Source organism: Halichoerus grypus, chromosome 4 (genome assembly GCF_964656455.1).
Source record: "Halichoerus grypus chromosome 4, mHalGry1.hap1.1, whole genome shotgun sequence".
NCBI lineage: Eukaryota > Metazoa > Chordata > Mammalia > Carnivora > Phocidae > Halichoerus > Halichoerus grypus.
The window spans coordinates 109,443,040-109,469,218 of record NC_135715.1 but is presented as its reverse complement, the minus strand read 5'-3'; the positions used below and the strand labels follow the sequence as shown (position 1 = coordinate 109,469,218).

Sequence of the window (26,179 nt, the reverse complement as noted above, 5' to 3'; positions counted from 1 at the left end):
ACCTATTCTTCCTGATAAACAGATTTGTGTTCATGGTATTTTCTTAATGTGGAAACCTCATATAATACTTACATTCTTTTTTTAAAAAGATTTTATTTATTCATTTGAGAGAGAGAGAGAAAGCGAGCAGGAGGGAGAATCTGAAGTAGACTCCGCCCTGAGCCCAGAGCCCCATGCGGGCTCGATCCACGACCAAGAGACCACGACCTGAGCTGAAACCAAGAGCCGAAGCTTAACCGACTGAGCCACCCAGGTGCCCTTGATACTTACATTCTAATAGTCAAATTTTATTAATCTAAAACGATAATCCAGAAGCAGAAAGTATGTGGCATGCATACTGATATGCTTTTTCTTTCCTCCAAAATAATGCCTATGCCATACATCACTAACGGATGACAGAACTTGCTCTCACTTTTTTAGGACAATGTTTCAGTCTCCATCTTAACATAACCACTTAACCAGCTATTAACAATCAACCATATTTAGTGTAAGAGGTGAAATGACTTGCCTCTCCTGCCTTAGCCAGATAAATTGATTCCTTAGTTGTGGTGTTTCAGGCATAGTGGAGTAACGGTGGGAAATTATTTTGTATGTAAAGAATTTCCTTCATCAGCACATAAGCATCCACCTACACTGCCATCAAATCAGGTTTGTCCATGAGTATTTTAAACATAGTTAAATAAGAGATATAGATTTGGGTGTTACTGAGCAGTGCTTTTTATATTGTCGTTTGAATATGGATGTACTCAGTGACCTAAGCGAGTTTATGTTCTACCTCCTCCAGTTCAGATTATTTATAAACTAATTCAGGGCACTTCTTTGTCAAAATAACACATTCCATCTAGAGAAGGCTAAATCAAGTACTCCAGTCCCGGCTTTCTTTTCCTTCCCCCTTGCCCCCAGAATAAGACTATTCATATGGAGAACAAAATACAGACACTATTAGAACGGTATCATCTCTTATTTACTTCACAAAACAGAAGACAATATGGGTTGCTGTGAAATACAAATGAACTGTAATCCTCATCAGGTTTGGAAATAATGGATTCAGGCTAACATTTCCAGAAGAAATATGAAGGCAGTATTCTAAATTTCCTATTCTTTCCCAAATGAGTTTGCACAAAATGTGTCGCTAAGAAGAGTAATGTGCCCATCACATAGTGAAATTTCCCACTTGCAAAATGAAAATGAAAAGTCTGCATTTTAGGATGGCGTATTTAAACACATGCACCATGCTGTTTGTACAGTGGGGAAAAGAAAGCTCCCCCTACTGGAGCATAAAAAAGCCTCATCTCTTTCCTGCACCCCATGGTTCCGTCAGAGGCAGGAAGGCACGGAAACATATAGTCTTCCCATTATCCCACACAGAATCCTGGTTCTCTCATCAAAACATTACATTTTCCTCATTTCAGTTAATTAAAGGACAGCTGGACATTTCGTTATTGCACCAGTCTCAGCTCTGTCTAGTTGAAATGGGGCATGTAAAGGTCTTGGTCCCAAAGACACTTTCACCCCAAACAAATGGTTTTACAATCCGTGCCTCTGATGGAGAAATTGGAAAAAGGAGTAAAAATCATCCTTGAAGTGTGTATCTATGTGTGCCTGTGTCTGATTTTCATAACACACAAGTACATACATAGACAGGGAAAGTGAAATTGCATGGAAGAATTTTAATATATCCATATCTATATCCATATCTATGTACGTATGTATATATATACAGAAAGAGAGAGAACCCAGGGACACACAGGTACACACTCCAAAGATTATTTTTATTTCTTTTTCATATATATTATACATTATATATATATATGTAGGAAGGAATAAAAAAAGTTGTCACATGATTAGTGAGTTGTTATTAATGGTTGGATATTAGCATTTATTGGCAAATCTCTAGACATATGAAACTCATATATATCTATTTTACTCTATAAGCATAAAAAACTAATGTAAATGCAAGAGGTTTAGAGATTTAGAGGCCTAGCCAAATTAAAGATAAAAATAATTTTCCCATGCCAATATATGAGGCAATGTGTTTTATCAAGAGGGCAAAGGGGTTTGTACTGAAAAAGATTCTAATGAAAATTTTCTTCAGAAGAATTTCTAGACTTTCATAATTGAAGCGTTTGCTGTCTACAGAAAAAAACAAAACAAAAATACCTGAAGTTAACCAAATTTAAAGATATTTCTACCAATTCTAGAAGGATGGGGCATGGACGAGGGGGATATTAAGCAGGTTCCACGTAACTTTTCAGAGTTTTAATGTTACTCATATGAGACACTCTGGGGACTCTCCACTCTCCTCACAATCAGGTGCGCAGCCTTCATCAGCAGAGAGATAACAGACAATTGGAACAAGTCTTGCCTTTGAAATAGGTTCAATTATAGTTCGCATCCATTTTCAAGATGAGCTTCATATTTTCATTCTTTTTCTTTTTTGAAATAAAACCTGGGGAGGGTGGCTCCTTCAGAATTAGCAAATAAACAATGCACATGAACACTGTCTTTCCAGTCTCTCTGTGTGCAGGACTAAGCAAATGCTCTGCTTCTAGAGCAGCTTTGGACTCTCTGTAATAAGGAAGCTCTCTGGGTTTTGGAAGTCTGGTCATCAAGGCTCCCACTTCACAGAAATGTGAGCCATGACCCTCATTCTGTTTTGGAAATTTATGCACTGATTGACTTTTTGAGCAGATGATTCCAAACTCTAAGGGGCGTGTGAGCTGAGGGGAGAATCTGTGTGCGTGCATGTGTGACTGCGCAAGGAGAAATGGTGCATTGAAGATGTCCTTTGCTCCTTTCCTTGTATCCTTTTATATGCTCGGGTGTAACAATTTTCGGAAAATGGTGTTTTGGTACAGCCAGATAGTCTAGAGACCATCCTGGGCCAGAACCTCCACTGTTTATATGCATTTTCTAAGAAAACAAATACAGTCACAGATTGAGAATAATCCAGACTTTTTTTTCCTCCTCTCCATCCTGATTTTATAAGACATAAAATATAAGAGATGCAACTTTTTCTAGAAGTGGACAAAATATGATTATGATCTGCAACGAATGGGGGAAATATACAAATCAGATTTGTCACTTGCTTCCAACAACTAGAACTGGGTTACCTCTTATAAAGAGAGAGTGCACCTCTAAACCCACTATACTAGGTATGTTGGAACCCATAAAATTTCCAATTACTGCTTCAGAATTTATTGTGCACATATGGAAAATAATACTTGTAAAACAGAAAGGGGTTTGTGCCTTGTGCTGTCAATACTGTGAAGGATGGGGTGATTATAAAGCAAATTAACAATACTTTTAAATGTGCATTCACTTATCTTTCCAATTAAATCCTTGTTAAACAACTGCACAGACAGTAATGGTGCTTCTGCAAAGCACTGATCAAGACAGTTTTATTGTAATTTTTACTCTGTAACAATTAATCAAGTAGGCATTTTCTTTATTATTAAATTATTTAGTTAATAAATATTCTCCATTGGCTAACATATTTGTAGTTTACATGTTATTTTTGATTTTCCTACGGTGGAACATATTTGGGGATATTTCCATTTTCTAGCAAAGGGATCATGAAGGCATGTGATTTTATAAATTTATTTTCTTTACAAGAATAACTGTGAACAAGAGAAGTCCTTGAAACTTTAAACTGTTCAAAAACCCTATTTCAACCATTTTATTTTGTAAGGGATGCAAACACCTTGCTTTTAGCAGATAAGAAATGAGAGATTTTGCTTTAAGGCATCTTTCTGTTGGGGTAAGCAGGAAAATTAGCATTTTAAAAGTTCATTAATACCAGTTACAGACTTCTGAGTCATGAAGCCGCATTGTAGTTAGCATTTGCTGTTCCTATCCTAGCAAAGTGAGTAGTACCTGAATATTATTCTTCTGTAAACACACAAGGTGGTAGAAAGGAACAGATGAAGATATCTGGAAGCATTTTTTTCTGCTTTTGAATTCCCAGTTTTGTAATTTGGAGGTCTGAATTTATGTAGTTAGTATACTTCACTTTTAAAGTGTTTTAATGGTTCTTTAAGCAGCCTTTTGTGTTTTGTATCTTTTAAAAATTTTTAATTAGGAGGAATTCCTAGGAAACCAGATTAGTAGTGAGGGCAGTGATCTCAGACACTTGGCTTTAGGATTCAGGAGGGCTACGTTAATTCAGAAGTAAGAATAAACATAGAAGAGATACAACATTTTCTTGAGTCATAAAAAGAAAATTTCAGGCAAGTCTAGTTTTATAGTTAGACAACTGGTGTGATCTGAGCTGGGTCAGATCACTTTTTGAAATGCCTGATGTGAAAACTTGATATCCTCACTATTGTTCGAATTATAGGAGGTCTCTTACATTATGCTTCCCAGGACTAGCAGAGAGCCTGATCTAGAACACTCAGATTAACAGACTGTCACCTTGGGAGCAGACTCTTGGCAGATGGGGATGATAAGTTCGGTGGTGGGTAAGGGAAAAGGGAGAGGAGGGGAAGGAACGGAGGAGATGGGGGCTTTGGGTAGTAGTATGGAGAAATTGGGCTTATTAAGACAACCTCTTGAAGGTGTCAGGCTTGAGGGCAGGGTGACCTGAGAGGCTCCTGAAGCACACTTTGATTGACGACTGAGCCCAGTTGTAAGTCAGCTAGATCTCTGGGGCTAAAACATGCAATGCTGATGCCAAGGCACATGTTTCTCTTGACTGAAATAACAGGGCCTAAAAGGCCTAGAAGGTGCTTGGCACACAATGGGCGTGCTGGGGAATTCAGAGGTAACTGTGAAGTACATCTCCCGGCAGCATTAACGGTTGGGAAAGGGAGAGAGATTTGATGCAAAATAGACGAAAACCAGTGTTAACCACAGGCACAAAATGCTAGGGGAAGGGGGTAGAAAAGAAGTTAATTCCTATTGAGATTTTTTCCAGGAATCATGAGATTTGTCTTAAGGAGCTGAGTTCATCAGTTAGCAAGAGCTGTGACGTTGTGCCTCTTGCTTGAAAAGACAGATAGGCTGCTCCTTCCATTGAAACCAATCAAATAGTACTGTACATACATATTCCAGTCCCTCTCGCTGATGGGACAGTGAATCCCAACAGACTTCAGAGAAAGAACAGAGAAAGGTAAGTGAATCCTTGATGGCTGTCATAACACAGAAGGAACAGATTATTAAGAATGACAGCAGGGTACTCACTAAGGAAAAATGTAGCAGGGAATGAGGAGGCCACAAAAAGACAAACAATCTGGAGGAATGTAAAATATGAGATGAGATGGTGTAACACAGAGAAAGGCTGCTACTTAAGCAAAATGATTCCAGTGGGCCCTTTAGAATCTTCCAGATATTATGTTGAGTAGACTATTGGATATCCTGCTCACCCTGAGTGCCTCCAAGATGGAGACCAGACATTGGAACTCCATAGCAAGGCTTTCATTCTAGTTTGTCTCTAGAGTACCATGACACACAGTGCCTTCTCGAAAGATACACTGAATGAACGAATGCAACTTTTAGCAATTCAGTTAAACTCAGGGACTTTTATTTATCTATGAAGTGGATAGACTTCTTATAAAGACCTAGTGGGTCAGCATTTGAAAGTGCTTTGAGGAACTGACGTACTGACATTCTCTTGGCATGTTCTAAGGAGTAAGCTCCATTCTTTTAAAGAAGATTCACCTAATTCTTTAAAACAAATCTCCTTTCAAAAGATATATGTGCTAATTGTAGGAAATTAGGAAACAGTTTGGAAAAAAGAAGATAATAAAAATCACAGTACCTCTTAACATTTTATGCATGTCTTGCCATTGTTTCAGAAACAGAGTTCAACAATACACAGTAAAATAGTCTTTATTTAAAATAGACTGATCCCTAGCATGTACAAAATGCCTCACCTTCTTTTTGAAGGAAATGACTCAACCCTGGATCTAATCAATAAATTAATTAAAATGTGTTGAGATTCTATCAGATGCAAGATATTCTTTGAGGTGAAGTAGGACAGATAGACTAAAAAAACATGAGCTCTGCTCTTTAGCAGTGTCCAGTGTGTTGAGGACATATGATATGTACATAATTTAATGATATATGACACACATATACAATAAAAATATTAATGATGATAATTATATATGCTAATTATATATTAATATATATTAATTATGTAATAATAAGTGATTATTAGAATATGGAGTTTATCTCATAGAAATCCGTTACCATTATTATATCTTAATTGAACTGTTGTAAAAGCTCCCTAACTGTTCTCCTGCTTCTACTCTTGCCCTGTAAAATTTATTCTCCTTATAGCAGTCAGAATGGTTAAAAAAAAACCCAAATAATATCAGATCATTTCCTGATTAACTACCCCTCCCACACTGCAGTGACCTAGAATGAAAGACAAAACTTCTTATCTTGATTTACAAGGGCCTCACTGGACAGGCTTTGCCCATCTCTCTGACTTCTGTGTCCTGATCTCATACAAGCCTGTGTTCCCTGGGACCAGTTTCCTGCTGCCTACTCAGCTCTCCCCACCACATCTCCGCGGGCCTTCCTATCAGATCAGGTTTCCACTCAGATGGCTCCTCTTCAAAGAGACCTTCCCAGACCATCCAATCTCATCAGTTATTCTCTCTTACATCACTATCTCGATTCTGGACATGACTTGTAAACATCTCATATATTTGCTTATTATAAATCTCTTGACACCAAAATAACACTCCACCACAGCCCGATTCCCCAAGGTTCTCCTCAGTGCCTAGAAGAGAGCCTGGCTCATAGGAAGTTTTCAACAAATAATTTTGAATAACTAAATCCCCATTTGAAGTTTTCCTTAGGGAGATTAAAGCAGTATTTTAATCTTTAAGCTAATTTTGCTCCTTTCCTGATTCTTCTCGTATACTTTGCAGTTTGTGTTACTTTATTTGAGCCATGGCAAGTCTAGGATAGTCACTTGCAATTTGAGCCCAAGGTGTCCTTTGTCAGACTGATATGGAGCTGGCAGAGCCTTGGCCACAAGCAATGACACTGGGAGGGATCACCCTGGAAATTCAGATAAGCAGGTGACATCCTCGGTGTGATCTTTGTACCGCTTGGGGTTGGGAGTCACCCATTGCTCATTCAGACAGTCTTTCTTGGCCTAAAGGGCCAAGCTGTTAGGGCTGCCTCAGGTCTCCCAGCTTGAGAGCTACCTCCTCTCTTCACCAAGCCTCTCCTATGTGGTCCATTCTGGACAGTCAGATTGTGACTTCAGGGGGAGGTGGGAGGTGGGGACAAGTATATGGTTCATTGGACTGGTTGCACAGAGACTCTCAAATTCTGAAGATTTTCTTCTAACCATCACTGATCATCCAACATTATTCATTAATCATTCACTTATTGAATCCATTCATATTCAACAAATATTTATTCTAAGGGGATTATGTGCCAGGTACCGTAAGAGCTGGGTGACCAAAACAGGTAAAGTCTCGCTCACATAGAGGCTGTGGAATAGAGGGGGGAGGACGGCACTGAAGCCACACACAGAGAAGCAAGGCAGTTCCAGAAAGGATGTGTTCGGCAGAAAACAAGACCCTGGGATGGCAAGTGACCGGGTGGGTAGGATGGAGGCACATGTTTCAGATGTGTTAGTCTTGTGTCTTGTCAGGTTCTGAAGGAAGCACATTTCAGGTAGACAGGAGCAAAAGCCAAGGTCCTGGTAAAGAAATGAACTTGATGGGTCTGAGGAAGGAAACCAGGGTGGATAGACAATAATGATATGACAGAGTGGGGCATGGTGATATCAGAGAGCTGGGAAGAAAGAAGAATCTGTGAAGCCTGCAGATCCTGGTATTTTCTTGACAATTCATACCAAATAGATCACCAGTCTTTTTGGCTATTGGACTGGAATAGCCATGGAAATACAGGCTCTATGTCCATGAGAGTGTCATGTGTTGTATTTGCTGCTGTGGTTTCAGCATCCTGCACGTTGCCTGGCACGTGACGGGAGCTCTGTAAGTGTCTGCCAATGAATGAAGGATGGAAAAGCTAAAATCGTATTTTATGGAGCTTGCCTCTGATCCTGATGTGCTGGGACCCTCAGAAAGGAAGAAAGTTTACGGGTATCTCTGCCATTCCTTCCCGGGGGCCCAGGAATATGAGGGCATACAAGAGAATGTGTTCGGAAGCCTCTTTGACTCTAAGTCATTCAGATTTTCACTTGAGCATTACTTCAGTCCCCCACATTTGTAAATTTTGGACACTTTATCTTGAGCGTTTGCGTGGAAACCTGAAAAAAAAATCCTTCTTTGCCTTGCACCTGTTACTTTTCCTTTTTAGAAGCAGCTTTGAGGTGATGAGAATACTTATTTTTCTATAGCACACTTTTGTTAGAAAACGCTCCTAAACTACACAGAAAGCTTGGAAAAGAGGCGCTAGATAAATATATGTGAGTCACAGAAGATGAAATTACCAGCAACAGGGACTTCCTGTGTGAAAACAAAAACAAAAGGCATCCTTTCAAAGTTCAAAAATTCAGTATATGAGGTTAACAAGAGCAATAGTTTCATTGCTATTATCCAATACAGATTTTTTGTCTACCTGGCCATTCCCAACATTTTGGAGAGCCGAGATGGCAAGCCGAGTTATACCACTGCTCTCGATTTCATTCCTGACTTGCCTAATTGCTAATAACATACTTTGTGAAGGAAGAGTAAGCCGTTATCACATGAAGGCAGAAAATGGGGATACAGGGTTCTTCACTCTTCATTTCTGTCCCTTGATTCTTTTATCCAATCTAAAATTAAATGTTCGTTTATAAGAGTCTGGGAGAAAATATAATGTAAAATATAGCTTGAGTTTTCTTTACTGAGACACCCAAGAAACGGAACGTAACACAACGTATCAATGAATGTTGACATGGAGTTGGTTTGTATTAAAAGTTCATCAGTTTATTATGTAGGAACATATCTTTATTCAGTCCATACACAGTATCAGGCACTTTGCTATCTCGGGGATACAGTGATGAATCAAACTTCCTACTCCTCCTGATGAACTCACAGGCAGTTAGGAGTTATTTATTAAAAGGATCCTTTAAATGAAGTTTTCTCTTATAAAAGGGTTCCACAGACTGGACACCAAGAAAGTATAGTATTATAATAGGAATAAGTGGTTTGGGATTCTTTGATGTTAAAAAGAAGAACATGTTTCTCCGCCCCTTCCCCATGGTAAATTGAATCCAGCACTCAGCAATATATTCTTTGGAGTAGGTTTAAAATGGATTCACTGTCTGGCTTCAAACCATATTAATATTGCAGCCTTAGAAAAGTTACTTAATCTTTCTGAACCACAATTTTCTTGTATGAATAATGTGGATCATAAAGTTTATCTACCTTGCAAACTTTTATGAGGGTGAAAGCTAAGTCTAATTTTCCATACCCGCCATGCAGTAGATTCTCAATTAAATGCTAGCTAGCATCAGCATCAGCATCATTCTATCACATTTTAAAATATTATTTACTCCCTAGCTTTTTAAAGCAAATCTTTAGGTAATTTAATTTACCTAAATTCTTTTCTTTTTAATTTATTCTAGAATCTGCATTGGGAGAAGATTGTAGTTGTAAAAGAAATATCAGTAATTTTAATCATACTGCTAACATACACGTTGTAGCCATGGCATTTTTTAGTTGTATTCCAAATTATGACTCAGAGTTCATAAAAATTGGTGAGCATGATTACATCAATCAATAGTCAAAGAGAAAACCTCTCACCACTCGAAATTTTATCAAAAAAGGAGTTCATAGTCTATTTCTGCCTTACTCAAATGCAAACCTTGTATGTTTTATGGCTTGTAGGTCATGTCTCCACTAGATAACCAGCATAAAAGTAGCTGGATATTGTGCGGGGGTTCCCAAACCTGGCTATGCACTTGACTCACTTGGGGAGTTTTTCTTTTGACATGCATACATATAGCTCCAACCCCAGACTTTCTACATCAGAATTTTTATGACTGGGCTCCAAAATCTTTACTTTTAAAAGCTCCCCAACTTGATTATTCGGGTAGATAGACTTTAACATGATCCCTAATTATTCCCTGCTCCTTGCGTTTATGCCTTGTATAATCCTCTCCCCTGGGGTATGGATAGGAACTATGACTTGATTCTAACCATCAGAAGGCACCAAAGGTGATGGGATATAACCTTTATGGTTATCTTACCTAGGATTATAACTTCTGCTTTAGATACTAATCTCTCTCCCTTGCTGTTTTCATGAAATAAGCTGCCTATGGAGAGGTCCACAAGGCCTCTGGCCAACAGCCTGTAATGTTGAGGTCTTGAGTCCAACAAACCACAAGGAACTAAATCCTAATAATCATGTGAGCTTGGAAGCCGACCTATCTCCTGCTGAGCCTCCAGATGAGGACCACCCCTGGCCAACATCTTGATAGTAACTTTATGGGGAATCCAGCTAATCCATGCCCAGACTTCTGACCCACAAAAACTGGGAGATAATAAATGTGTGTTGCTCTAAATAGCTAAGCTGGTGGTAATATTGTTATGTAGCAGTGGATAACTAATATAGTTCTGAAATGTAGTTAGTGTCCACAATCAGCGATATCAAGCATAGTTAAGAGCAGAGGTAAGCTTGTTGTGTTTCTCCACTATTTTTTAATTTTTATTACTTAATACTGTTGGTGATGATGATGATTTATGATGATGATGGATTTTTATAAATATCCTTGGGGGTTTCCTTGGGGATTGGCAGTTGCATAACTCACTGATTTAATTTCTGGACTCGATGGCCAAATCTACATGGAAAAGCCATAACTGAATTAAGACCTAAAATTTGAGTAGATTTTACTCAACCTCTCCCATGAACATGGATGGGGCTATTCTTTTGGAATCGGGCAAATCCCAAAAGCCTATTGATAAAATAAAACTAAATTTCTCCTTTGTGTTCAGGAACCTCCAAATCCTATGAATTTGACTAGTGAAACAAATCACTGGATGGCAGGGAGTCTCCACAGCTTTCCCATACTTGATATTTCTTCTTAGAAAAGGAATCTTGGGGCACCTGGGTGGCTCAGTCGTTAAGCGTCTGCCTTCAGCTCAGGTCATGATCCCGGGGTCCTGGGATCAAGCCCCGCATCGGGCTCCCTGCTCAGTGGGGAGTCTGCTTCTCCCTCTCCCACTCCCCCTGCTTGTGCTCCCTCTCTCGCTGTCTCTCTCTCTGTCAAATAAATAAATAAAATCTTAAAAAAAAAAATAGAAAAGGAATCTTAATATCATCAAAGAAAATTCAATCACGTGGAAGCCTGAAACCATACTTGATTATTAATATTTAGTATCATGTTGTATTAAGAAAACTAAGTTGTATTGATTTGATTTAATCTAACACCTTAAAGTTCATACTAAATATCACTTGACTGATACAGAGTTTTTAAAGTCTTCACATTTTCCTTCTCATTCCCATTTTGGAAATAAAGAGTCTGAGATTCAACGGGGTTAAAAGTGCTTCCATTAGACTAACAAATAGCTCAGAAGCAACATAAGGAGGCAGTTCCATTGTTTCCCACCCAGTGCTCTCTCCACTGGATGGTCTGCCTTTGTTTCATCACAGCGTTAAGTAGGCTCCTTATTGCTTGGCATGTAACAAATTACAAAATATAACTCACGATAAATGTATGATATAATTTTGCTTTAAAATAAGTGGCCAGGGGCGCCTGGGTGGCTCAGTTGGTTAAGCGATTGCCTTCGGCTCAGGTCATGATCCTGGAGTCCCGGGATCGAGTCCCACATTGGGCTCCCTGCTCAGCAGGGAGTCTGCTTCTCCCTCTGACCCTCCTCCCTCTCATGCTCTCTGTCTCTCATTCTCTCTCTTGCAAATAAATAAAATCTTAAAAAAAAAAAAAAAAAGTTAAAATAAGTAGCCAGAATTTGTGTATTTTAGATACTAGAAGTATTTATAAAGTTGTTATTAGAATATTGTGTAAAAACTGGGGCTCCTGGCTGGTTCAGTCAGCAGAGCATGTGACTCTTGATCTCAGGGTTGTGAGTTCGAGCCTCACACTGGGTGTAGAGAGTATCTAAAAATAACATCTTCAAAAAAAAAAAAAAAGAATATTGTGTAAAACCTAAAGACTATATAAATGTGTGTGAATGGGAAGAGCTTATTGTTTGACTTCCTTTCAGCATTATTTACAAATGACAATACATTTTCTTGAGCAACTAGAAAGCAATACAAGTTTTGCCATCAATAGTCTTTGAGCTCCCTGACTCAATGTAGCTGAAAAATGAGGTCTACGAAAGTTTCCAAAGCCCTGAACGATGTTAGAGTCTGGCCCTTTTATGATCAAGTGATCTTTTCAGCTTTAATGGGAAAAATAAATCATTGTTAAAAGATAATCTTATCACATGGAAGCCAGAGAGGTGCAATATCAATGATTCGACTTACCAAAAAACCGCCCTGTGGAATGGGATAAAGCAAATAACAGTTTGTTTTGTTGTTGCTGTTGTTGGCAGTCCCAGCGAAGTAGGCTTAAGGAAATACCTTGTTTTAAAAATAATAAGAGGGCAATATAAATGCACTTAATAGAAAAGTGAATGGACTTGATACAAGGGCTATTTTATAAGAACAGAACTGCCAATTGTTCACATTCTTCCTCTCTTTCCTCTTTTATTCGATTTTTGATGCTGCAAATAATATGAAAAGCATGGGCGTAACTCTAAAGTTAATGCTTTGCTTGGCATTGTGGTACAAATCTATATAAAAGTAGTTTAGATATAGTTGGTAACACGAAATTGTTTCTCTAATAGTTTGTTTTCAATGGAGCTTATTCTTAGCATGTTCAAAATAAGCAAATTCATCTCTTTAAGCCAATGTTTAATTTGGATTATTATGCCAATAAAATCTGGGTGAATAAAGATATGCAAAGTGCAAGACTGTAAATTAATGGGAAAAAAAAAAAACCCTTTCCCATTTAAAACAACACACACACACAATCATATGCACACACACACATACACACACCCACACACCCACACACCCAATTAAGATTCTTGGCCACGTAGATTTATAGCATTTATATATTTTGTTCCTCTGGGTGTGAAAAAGTGAAGGAGGGTGTCCCTAAGATTCTTCCTGTAAATTTTTTTCCTATATATGGAAAACATGTTTAAAATCCTGGTGGGAAGTAACTTCCTCCAGTTCAGAGAAATGGTTAGAGGGAATATTTGTTACTGTGTACTAAGAAACACCAGTCTGGAAAATTCCCACTCGGGGTTCTTCCCCCAGTGCTTCATAGTTCTCCCATTGGCTCATGGGCTTGCGAAGCTTCACAGTCAATATTTTCCAAAAAGGATGCCAGTCTTTCTTGTCCCTTTTTTAAAGGGTGAAAGAGAACATCGAAGCAGTACCGAAAGAGAGTCTGAACTGAATTTGGGGTTTGGGCAATAAGCCTAGATGGGCAGCTGAAACCAGAATGTTGATGTCAGGAGGAGGGGAACTCAACCTAATGGGATTTCCAAGACCCACTGTCGAAAGTTCTCAAGACAGTTATGCAGCATCCTCAATGCCGAAGTCGGTCCTTTGCAAAAGTACCCCCAAGCAAGAAAACCATCAGGTCACAGATCATTCTGAAGAATCAACACAGTGTCACAGGCTGTTGACAGGTTGACATCTAAGGGTCATGGACCAGTTTTCTTTGGGGGATGCCCTCATAGAGTGGAAGTGTTGCATCAGCAAAATGTCACTGAAAGCTGTCACCAAATACAGTAAACAAGGCAAAGCACTGCTTATTCATGCACCGATGGCCCAGTAAATCAAGAGTTCTCAATGACTGCTGACGGCTGCAACAGAATATTGTATTAAAGAAGTTTCTCGGTCCAAACACAGATACATAAAGCCCTACAGAGAATGGCAATGCCAGGATTCTTCCCAACTGTGATGTTTGGCATTTTCCTCCACGTTTTTCTTTCTTGACCTAGTTTAGCCAAACTCCTATGGCAGTACTTGTCATTTACAAGCACTGGAAAGCAGGTGTAAACAGAAAGTGACTAACAAGTGCGTGTAGCGTGAAAAGACTGATACTCACTTTTGTAAGAAGGTAATCAACAATTAATGAATGGCAGCAGTGGCCTTCAGCAAAGGCTCTGAGTCAGAGGCACCAGGGATCTAGTCCTAACTCTTTCATGGACTTGAACTATGACCCTAGGATATTATTTAATGTCTCTGAGCCTCAGTTTCCTCACCTTTAAAATGGGAACAATAATAGTGCCTATTCTATGGGATGGTAGAAAGCACTAAATTAAATGAGATAAGTGAGGCACTTAGTACAGTGTCTGGCACATAGTAAGTTATGAAAATATGTTAGCTACTTTTATAACAATAATTATTATGATTATTATCATCATTACTAGTTATAATTAGAACATGCTTTTCAAAAGTGATCACTTTGAATTTAACTTGTATGCCATCTGATCTGGAAGTATAATGAGGGTATCCAATTCCTACTGATTTAGTGAGTCAAACAGAAAACCAAAACAAATTGAATCATTCAACTGGTGTATTTAGAATTGCTGATGATTATAGCATTCAAGGAAGTTAGTGAAATACATAAATTGCAATTGAACTGTTCTTGAAAATCCCCCAAATCAGTTTTCATTTGTCTAGCCTAATGGTGGGTAGGACTTGTTCATTTTTAAAATGTATATTTAGAACCTTCTAAAAAGGAAACCTTGTGGAATGTGAACATGGAGGAGACAAAAGGTGTTAATACAAAGGGAATGTGCCAAAATCATGTATGTTCCATCTTTGAAAACAAAAAAGAATGTATTGCATTCACATGTCGCTTTATGCTTTTTGTGGAATTATCTATCACTCATTGCCATTTTATTTCATTGCATGCACGTGCGCACGTGCACACACACACACACACACACACACACACTCACACACGCACAGGCACAAAGGGGAGGCTACAGTGTACACAGTCAGCCTCTCTGTACCCAGCACTGCTTCTCTCCTAAGTCAGCTCTGCTGTTAGAGACCAGTGTGCAGATGGAGGGGAAGGTATGGTGTCAGCACCAAAGTTATGGGTCCACTCCAGAGATTTCATTCAAAGGATAATCTGATTAGCAAAATTTGAGACAGGCCGGTATATGCATTCTTTTATCATCTAATTCAAAAAACTCCACAACACAACTTGGACGAAATCGCCAGTATCAGAGGTCCTAATGTAGCATAATTTGTGTTGAGCATGCCGCATTGTGACAGTGCTATAAACCAGGGAGACAGTTTACTGACAATTCTGTGCTACCAGATACCAACTCAGGCCTCTGTCCAGCTTTACATTGTCAACTCTCGTGGAAACATGAGCAGTTACACAGCCTCAGAGGACGCTGAAGTCTGGATTGCAAAAGATGAGATGGACAGATTTCATATTTTCATTGCAGATTTTTTTTTGCCTTTTCAAACTGCTGAGCATAATTTTTTTTAAAGGCAGGAAATGCAACTAGTGTTTGTTTCTAGCATGGCTTCTGTTTTGAGATTTCTTCTTTGTAGAAGAAATGTGTTGCCCAGCTGTCTAGAATCCCAATCAGGATATGGCTTCAGTATGAAATATATTAAAAGAATGATTTTAGCTGGTTATAAGCAGGAACGAAAATGAGGCTGGGCCTATTTTATCCAGTTTTTACTCACAGAGGGGGCATTCTGGTTCAGTCCAGTGGGGCCAATAGGAATAGATGAAGTAAAGCTAAGTTCTGGGGGGAGGGGGCTGCTTTATTTTTTACTTTTTTGTAATTATTTTGTTTGTTTTTGTTTCTGTTTTTGCCTTGGAAGGAAGAGTAATTGTGAAACATAAAGGTTCATATAGTGAGCAAAAAGAGCTGAGGAGATTCTCAGTTATAAAGATTCTCAGAAATAAAAATCATGTGTCCACTGGCTAGAAGTATTGCAGTCAACACTTAAAAGGGTAGTTCAACCCAAATTAAACTGTTGGGGGATTTAATGCTTCTCAGTATTAATATTTTTCCTATTTGCAACACACACACATTATTCAACAAATATTAATTAAAACCTCTGTTTATGCACACCCTAGGGCTACTGTCGGTTAATGGGGTAAGAGACAAAGATGATTCCAGTCCTACCTTTTAAGATGTACAGAGATTGTTGCAGAGACAGATATTTCAACCAGTATTCTATCCTAACCAACTTAAGATGTTTTAGTCTGCTTGTTTTCTAGAATATTTCCTATTTTTTATTTTTATTTTTTAAAATTCATAGTTTTTTAAAGAAAAGTTTCAGGTTTACAGAAAAACTGAATGGAAAATATAGAGTTCCCATATACCCCTTCAACCCCCTACGCCAACACACAATTCCCCTATTTTTAACATTTTTTATTAGTGTGGTACATTTGTTACAATTGATGAACCAATATTGATACATTGTTATTAACTAAAGTCTATAGTTTACATTAAGGTTCACTCTTAGCGTCGTATATTACATAGATTTGACAAATGTATACTGACATTTATCCACCATTATAATATCAAACAGAATAGTTACATGGCCCTAAAAATCCCCTGTGCTTATTGGTTCATCCCCATCTCCCCCCAGATCCTTTGCTACCACTGATCTTTTACTGTCTCCATAGTTTTCCCTTTTCCAGAATATTATTTGGAATAACGCAGTACAAAGCCTTTTCAAGCTGGCTTCTTTCACTTAGCAATATACATTTAAGAGTCCTCCAAGTCTTTTGGTAACTTGAGAGCTCATTTCTTTTTATCACTGAATAATATTCCATCACATGTATGGGCCACAGTTTTTTTTACCCATTTACCTATTGATAGACATCTTGGCTGCTTTCAAGCTTTATCAATTATGAATAAAGTGGCTGGAAATATTTGTGCACAGGTTTTTGTGTGAACACAATCAAGGAGCACAATTGCTGGATAGTATGGTATAAATATGTTTTCCTAAGAACCTACCAAACTCTTTGAAAGTTCCAGTACCATTCTGCATTTCAACCAGCGGTGGATGGGAATTCCTTGTTGCTCCACATCCTTGTCAGCATTTGTGGCTGCCGGTGGCTTAGCTTTTGGCCATCCTAATAGGTGTTTAGTAGTATCGCATTATTGTTTTTTATTTGTTTGTTTGTTTTTTTAAGATTTTATTTATTTATTTGACAGAGAGAGACACAGCGAGAGAGAGAACACAAGCAGGGGGAGTGGGAGAGGGAGAAGCAGGCTTCCCGTGGAGCAGGGAGCCCGATGTGGGGCTCGATCCCAGGACCCTGGGATCATGACCTGAGCCTAAGGCAGACGCTTAACGACTGGGCCACCCAGGCACCCCTCGCATTATTGTTTTAATTTGTAATTCTTTGATGATATATGTATTTCCTAATTTTTAATTCTCTTACCTATTACATATTTTTCTAACATCTGTGATTTTGACCTTTATGTTTCAATCATTCATTTATTCAATTATTTATCCACATGCATTCAGTGTCTACTATATGCCAGTAACACTTTTCAAAGCTAGGCTATTTTTCTTTCTTTTACCCTCTTATTATTCTTTTTTCATTTTCAGTTTGTCATATTCCACTAATTATTTATTTCACATAAACTGTTAGTTTGTTCCTCTCTCTAGTCTATTAATCTCCAAGTAAACTGGCTATCTCTTACTTCTCTGGTGATAATTGTTTCATTTCTTCAACTTTCTCTTGCTCCCTTCAAAACTTTCATCATTATAGATTCATAAAACATACAGCACAGAGTCTGTATTGCTAGAGATGAAACTACTGAAAAAAATGAAGTGAAGAAATCACTTACCTTGGTTGACAATAAATCTTAACTTCTGTATTGTTGCCAGATTGCCACTAACTCGGTATATTCCGTCAACATCTAGACCTGAAAATAAAAGGGCATGTTTTATATTTGCTCATAAAAGAACTGAGATGGTAAAAGAAAAAAAATTAAATGTGGGAAGGAAGGTAATAGTAAATCAATGCCAAATATCCCTTCCTCAGAGAGAAGACAAATTTCTATGTTCTAAACCAAGCAATCTTCAATAGTTTAATTTCAACAAACTAATCAGAAATTCAGTCATAGTCAATCATCAACAAATTTGAATCTAGTTTAATCATAGAAGAGTAATAGGTAGCATTGGATTTCACACTATAGTTAAGATTTAGTCCCAATACAGGAATTAAACTGGTGGTAGGTAGGAGAAAAACCTTCACTTATATATTATTGCCCCTTTCTGGACAGAAAACAACCCAAGGCATTTGTGGGATCTCCTTCCTTCCTACTTTCCTCCTTCTCTCCCTCCTTTCCTTTCTTATTCTATTCTATTCTATTCTATTCTATTCTATTCTATTCTATTCTATTCTATTCCATTCCATTCCATTCCATTCCATTCTATTCTATTCCATTCAGCCCCGTCCTGTTTCATCCCATCCCGTTTCATCCCATCCCATTCAATTCCATTCTCTTTTTTCTTGTAATCCTATAACATAGCATGCATTGGTCTAATTATTTTAAACTACAGAAGAAAATTCTATTCCAGATGTATAAATAGTTTGATAATCTCTAGTATATTACAGGTAATGGGGGTACTCTCTTATGGAGGGATAATAAAGAAAAAAGTGACAAAATGCTGAAATTAGTTTCAGAGTATTTTAAAACTGGTCATCTATAATTCAAAATAACTTATCCTGGCAGTGGATTTGGACGATCAACCACTTGTTTTCCACACATCTATTTATAGCATCTAGTTATTTCCATGACCAAGTTATTGAAAATTGAGGAAACAGGAAAATAGAAAGAGAAACACTTACTGAAACACTATTATTGTCCCTAAGGAATGTGGATAACATAATTTTAATGTCAAGAGTGTATATTCCTTGATGTGTCCAGGCCCTCAGAGAGGCCAAGGATGAGGTTACCATCCAACTATCTCAGCTATTTATGAAAATGGCATAGCACCAAGATTAAACATTGTAATTCACAATCATACGTATTAAATGAGTTGGTAGAAATTATTGTCATAATATAACAGAATAAGGGCTTTGTAAAGCTCTTTATAGTAGGAACACTTCTGCCATTGTGCAAAATATTTCATCAATAGTTTAGGGTAGAATAACATAACTTGCAACACTGGCATTGATGGTATAATTCAAAATAATCATTCACTATTTTTAATATTTTATTTTTTCAGAGCAGTTTTAGTTTATAGCAAAATTGAAGGGAAGGTACAGAGATTTCCCATATGCTTCCTGTCCCTCATAGACGCATAGCCTCCTCCATTATCAGCACCCCCCACTAGGGTGATACATTTTCACAATTGAGGAACCTACATTGATACATTATAATCAATGTTTATTGTTGCATTATGGTTCATTTTGGTGGTGTACATTCTGTGGGTGTGGACAAATACATAATGACACGTATCCATCATTATAGAATGATACAAAGTATTTTCCCTCCCCTATAAATCCTCTCTGCCCTACTATTCATCTCCATGATTTTTACCCTTCCATGTGATAAACTACAGAGCAATTTGGAATAATATCAATAAAATGGAATAGTTGTTAGCAAATGTATTAATTGGTCTGAGCCCTTTGGATTCAGAGATATCAACACCATATATCTTGTGAAGGATAACCAATTATTAGTTCTAGAATAATCTAATAATAAATCACTGTCTCTGTCCCTTCATGAGAATTGTGAATTTGTGAGGAATTAAGATGAGGTTGGACACCTTTTAGTGTATATGAGTGTCTAAGACACATCATATATTCATAAAAATCACATATATTATTTCGTCCTAATGCACAAAATAGCTCCATTAATCAAAAGTTACTCCAGTGTGTTTGCTTTTAAGTACAATGTGCATCTGACAACTGAAATGTAACACTAATCCTGATTAAAATTTTTCTAATAGGTAACTCCTAGGTTTAGTATGTGACCATTTTGGCTTTCAGTATATACATTATATCCAGAACTTTATAATTTATTACCCATTACTTTACTTGCTTTGTCATTAGCTAGTGTTTGGTACCTAGATTTACCCTAAAAATTTTAAATAATATGATAGATTTTAGAAATATTAAAACTCCCAAGTAAGTATGTCCCTTTCAAAATATTTCCTCTTGGGGTTATACTTATTTTTTTCTGAACATGTAGCTATTAGGGAAAATATTTTGGAATTCTTTAAAATCACCTTCAGTGGCTCCATATTATCTGTAGAAAAATTTTTCTGGTGGCAAGTTTGGGGTCTTTGGTAATAGTTTTGTAATTGGAACTAGGTAAAGGTCATTCAAAACCATGGTTGGTGAATAATGTCAGCCTGCTTGCCATCACAAACAGACAAAATTTCACCAAATGAAAGTGGTCTGGTATTTTCCCATGAATTACCAGTTTCTTTGAAAGAATGTGAGAAAGAGGATATTTTAGTAAATAGAAACATTGATGTAATATGCAGACCTACATTCTCCAAGTGAGAAATCTTAATATGATTTTTATAGAATTGGTTAAATTAGCCCTATTTAAAATAATGATTCAAGGTGAAATGTTGTTTAAAATCTATTACAATACAAACAAGAAAATTTGCTATCTAATTCTTTTTAAAATCAATTTTTGTTTTGCTAATTAGTTGGACCCTTATCAGAGGTCAATAGTAAATGATGTTACTTGAATGTCAATGAATTTTTATCGCAAATAAGGACTTTACTTAAGTTTTACTTTATATGCATATCTCTTTATTCAAGGTACAAAATCAAGCACATTTCTATTTTGAAGCTGGGACTCTTTCTTTTCTAATTATTTTATAGGTTATTGTAAATGCATACGTTGTCTAGAGTTGTAAACTGAATTTCAATTACTGAAATTACCCAGGATCGAAAACTTTCTTTTCCTTTTCTAGAAATTTAAAGTTACAACATAAGAAGTACCCCCCCCCACACACACACACACACTTGGTGTTTCATAAATTTCAGTAGAAGTTTTTTCTTTGTCTTTTTTTTTTTTTTAAGTTGGGTAATCAAAAACACTTGAAAGAGCAGTATGGGTTGGATATATTACGCTTGAGCAATTGGAAAACACTATACTGTTTAAACAAAGCAGCCTCATCCTAAATTAATAACCCAGTTTTCTTGTGGGATAAAAGGAGGGAGGGCTGGGGATGGAGACAGGGAGCGTAACTCAGACCAGTGCCACCACTGTGGTTATGGAACTAAGTCACAGCAGAGAAACTGCTTTGTGGCTTAAGATAGAAACCAGAAAGTAAGAGGGAGTAAAGCAAAACATATTAGATGCAATTTGAATCTAACTTGACACAACTTCCAAGCCCTTTGGATTCAGAGATATCAACACCATATATCTTGTGAAGGATAACAGTCTCTGGCATTAGGGCTCCTGCTTCAAATGGCTTATGCTGCCCTACTATCATACTTTCTAAATTACGTAAATAGAGTGAAAATGACAAAGTACATATTAAAAAGGAGGGCATGACATTTTGCAAAATAATCTGGAACATATCAGTGAATTTTAGCAGTGATAAATTATATAGGTACAGTCTTGAAGTTGATTAGTCTTCCCCTGAATGCCTCACAGAGTGGCAAACCCAAAGTCCTAGGAATTATGACCCAAATTGCAATGATTCACGTGCCATCCTCTTTTTGCTCCAAGAACTTTGAAAGTCATGCCAAACCAAACCAATGTAAATTGGTGGATTTGGACATCCTTTTCATGACCACATTATCCTTGCTGAATTGGAAACTACTTATTTTGGAAATATAATTAGACCTCTTATGATTTTTAAATGTGCAATGTCTTCAAGGTACCCATGCTGTGCTTTGGTGAAATTTGGAGAAAAATCACTTTGAAAGGTACTTCTTTCAAGAAAATACCATGACTGGATGCTGAGAACAACTTTTCTTGTTAAGCTAAAAATACTTTGGGAACACGGTGAAACTAAGTCATTTTCTTTTTCTTTTTTTTTTTTTTTAACAAACTGGCATCAATGGCAGTAATGAAAAATTCTCTGAAGAAATCCATGTTCACTGAAAGGTCATTTATTTGTTCATCATCAGCTGACCATCTAAAGTTTCAAAATAGTGTTTACCATTGACAGAAATCACTGGGCATTGCTATAGGAGACTTTCAGAAGTCTCTCTCCGCTAGCCCCCACCTTTTCTTCTGAAGAAGCTTAGACTAGGATAGACACACAATTAGGAGTTATTAGACCAAATGGTGGTCTAAACCCAGTGGAAAGAATGCAGCTGTCATGAGTAATTCCCGCTATAAATCTTAGACACTTTCCAAAAAGAAATCTAAGAGACCAGCACTGTTTCCAGAGTTGACTAGCTTATCTGCCAAAATACAGGCAGTTTTTAACAATGCAGATGAGCCTGTTAAAAATAGTTGCAAACTGTGGATTAGGTAGCATTCTTGGTAGCTTGAATGATGGGCAAACCACGAAGATGTAGAATTTGAGCCTGGTTGAGAGGTGTGCCCCAAAAGCTTGCTTGTTTTTCTGGAACATAACAAAATGCATCTGAACCCCTGGAGTCTGAATTGTGGGCTGGGAATTTTGTACAAACAACCCCTCTCCTGAGATTTACAGCACTTCCTAATTCCTAGGAGGCCAGAGCTACCGCAAGAAGAGTCATTCTCGCAATTCTTTGGTCTTCTGGCTTTTCCCTCTGGCAAAAACCAACGAGCATGGGAACACCCAAATGCCCCCAAAGAGCTGCACATTTCTTTCTTGGTCCTTCTGAAGGTCCTGCTTGAGTTTAGATCTGAACATGAGGGGAAGTTAATGTGCCTTTCAGACCTATTCCTCCTCCCCTAAATTGAGTGTCTCCAACTTTCTATCACCAACTTATTTGTTCTCACACTTTAAATTCAATGACTGAGAGAATAGGATATAATCTGAAACTGTAAATTTAATTCCTACTCTGTCTCAGTGGCTGGTATTTATGCTGCATCTATTTGCTGGCTTTATTTAACTATTAATAACTTCTTGTGAGATGTCCATCCTTGAAGAATGATTAACTTAGGAAATACTTGACATGATTCTGATTGTCAAACAAGAAGATTTTTCTACATATTAACTTTATGACTTTATAATAACCATTTTGAATAGATTTTTTTTTACTATAGAGGCAAATATACTTCTTGGGCAAAAATGAAAATTAAACCACACAAAATATTATACAAAAATATTATATCTATCCCATCCTGCTATCCAAAGATAACCATTGCTAACAATTCAGTTGTAGTTCTTTTTGTTGTTACTCATTTTATGCTGATGTGTCATATTTCTGTTTATTAATTTAACGTTGAATGGTATTTTTTGACTCCCTGTTAGAAAAGATAATGAGTTTAGTGCATAGTTCCTCTATACTCTCTCTGTTCTTATTAGTTACGTTGGCTTATTTCTATTTCTTAAGTCAAATTACCTCTGTGCTACAGAAAAATAAGAAACTTAGTGCATTTCCTCTTCCTTCCCCTTCTCTCCCTCATAGTTCCAATTTTATCCTTTACGTTATTGCTTGTATTCTCAGAGTTTAGATTATTTTATTTTATTCTCTATAAATATTTTGTCACTTACCTATAATTCAATATTAACTGTTACTAAAAAAAAAAAAAAAAAAAAAGGAGGGTGATTGAGTTCAACACTAAAATTTTGCTTCACAAAGGAGCTCTCCCAAAAGTCAAGGCCTGATGTGTTTTCTTTCATACGTTCCTTCATTTCCTCAAATTAAGCACTGCCCAAAAGAACTTCCTGTGATGATGGAAATGTTCTATCTACCTGTTCAAGCCAGTTGCCCCTGGACACATTTGGCTGACTGCTGAGTGCTTGAAATGTGGTTAGTGCAATTGAATTTTTATTTTACTTAATTTTAAATAATGTAACTTTGTGACTACCATATTGGACAGTGCAACTCAAGGTCACAGTGAACTACTTGGGCTCCACTGTGACTCTCTCTTGGATTTATTTTTAAGAGTTTTGTTTTCATAAAAGTATGTGATTGGTAAATTTTTGTATTTCTTCCATCTCAATGACTGTTTTATTTTGCTTCATAATGAATTGTTGATTTAAATACTTGTTTGAGCCTCATAAACTTTTGCTTTTCTAACTTGGAAAAAATGTTTCATTATTTTCTAGCATTTCTGCTGTTAAGTCTATTATTAAATTGATCATTGATGCTTTGTAGGTCAATTGCTTTTTCTTTCGGGATTTTTAAAAAAGATTTTTCCCTTTAAACTTGTAGAAGTAAAATTTTATTCAGATGTGTCTACATCTAGACCCTTTCAATCAGAAAAGTTTCTTATATTATTTTCTTGATATATCCTTCCCTCTATTGTCTCTTTTCCATCTGAAACTACTTTAAGATGGATGCTGTTCCAATATCAGATTGCCCTTATGATTGAAAGAGCAAATTAATTAGAATATATGGTGGGTCATGGGTATTTTTGTATTTGCACACATCTTTTTTCCTCCAATTGGCTTCAATCTTATATGGGGAGACTAAATGAGGGTTTCTTGTAGGATGAAAGGGTGAGTAGACAGTAAGCTAGTAGTTCTTCAATTACCAAAGGAGGGAGGACCTTATTTTGGATAAGGAATACTTGAACTGTCCTGCTCCTGGACAAAGCTCTCTAACTCTGTGTCTGAGTTACCTTATTCTCCACTGCCTTCTTCCTCAGATGCCAGCAGCCTCTCCTCTGTTTTTGTAGAACTTGTTCTCAGGCTCCAGCAGCTGTTGCAGGTGCTTGCTTGGTACAGGATACATAGACAGGGGCCCAGGTGTCCCAGATATTAGATCTGATATGTAGTGAATCATTTATTTATTATCCTCTTGCCAATTTCTACTCTTTTTGTTCAACTCCAAGTTTAGATATTCTCTAGAACATCCCTGGAAAGAATTGTGCCTAATTATTGTGTCTGGGAATGGCGTTTCTTCTGCTCTAATTTCTCCACTTGTTTGATCCCATCTGCTTTCTGTCTTCCTGGAATTTCTATTTCTGGTTGGCTGATGGCACCTTTTTTGTTTTCAGCGACATTATTACTTTTTTCTTTTTCAACATATCTTTTCTATTATTTCATCGGGATTTTTTGAGGAAGAAGAATCAGACATGTTTTTTTCAGTATGCCAGCTTGTATGGGGCCCTGCATTGTTTTTCATAAAGATAGACTTTTTAATGCTGAAAACAAAAGTTTCATTAGATTGTGAAGATAACTGGCTGTATAATAATCTTCTCTGTTGGCATATGGGATATAAATAACCTGGGATTACATTATGAATATTTAAAATATTTACGTGTCTCTAATTCTAATATGAGACACGTAAATATTTTAAATATTCATAATGTAATCCCAGGGTCCAGGATAAGTATACCCCTCATTTCCTCTTATTTCTCTCACTCCTGTCCTTTTTTTTGTATTTATAGAAATTCTATTATCACTTATGATTTCTCAAATGTTCCCCTTATTACTGTGATTGTTTTATTTTTTCTCTTCCATTTGTTTCATGAACCCTTTCTGCCCTTCCTTTTACATTTTCATCTCATTTTGATATTTTCTCCTACCTTCCTTGTATCTCTGCTATAAAATCTTATAGAGACAATTGTCACAGTAAGTTTTTCTTTTTAATATCATAACAAAATACTTACTTTTAATTAGTTTAATTTTGATTATTGAAGTATAGTTGACATACAATGTTATATTAATTTCAGGTGCACCACATAGTGATTTGACAAGTCTATACATTATCTTTAACTTTTCTTCACTATGTTTGTTTGATTGATTTGGGTAACAGTCTTTTTTCAATGACTTATGTCTGAATGAAATGAGTTTTTCATCTACCAGATATTTTGGAGTAGATTCATCGGAAAAAGAAGAATTTTAGTCCTCTTAAGATATGAAAGCGATAAATATTTGTTGCTAAAATTTTTTAAGAAATGTTAGAGTGAAAAAGAGGTCACTAAGAGAAGGCTGCTTTTTTATTTCTGAGAAAACTGTTTACGACCTGTGATGCTGATAAATGTGACATTATTTTATATTGTTTATATAGCTAGTGTTTTAGATAAGGACCAAATTCCAGATTTAAATTAATGTCTTAAAACTAAAAGAGCACAAAGTAAATAATATATGGGACTAAGGACAAAATGGTATCAAACACAGAATTTTGGATCAGAGGGAGAGATGTTGGTTTTTCTTC

General features: G+C 36.9%; 1 protein-coding gene across 2 annotated transcripts in view; it reads right to left on the bottom strand.

Annotated features, from left to right (window-relative positions):
* Window positions 1–26,179, bottom strand: part of ARHGAP15 (Rho GTPase activating protein 15) — a 599,115-nt gene that overhangs the window by 171,658 nt on the left and 401,278 nt on the right. For both annotated transcript variants that reach the window (XM_036090857.1, XM_036090859.2), the window contains exon 11: window positions 17,781–17,858. In XM_036090857.1, coding sequence (XP_035946750.1) covers window positions 17,781–17,858 — 78 coding nt within the window. The remainder of the gene's footprint in view (window positions 1–17,780; window positions 17,859–26,179) is intronic.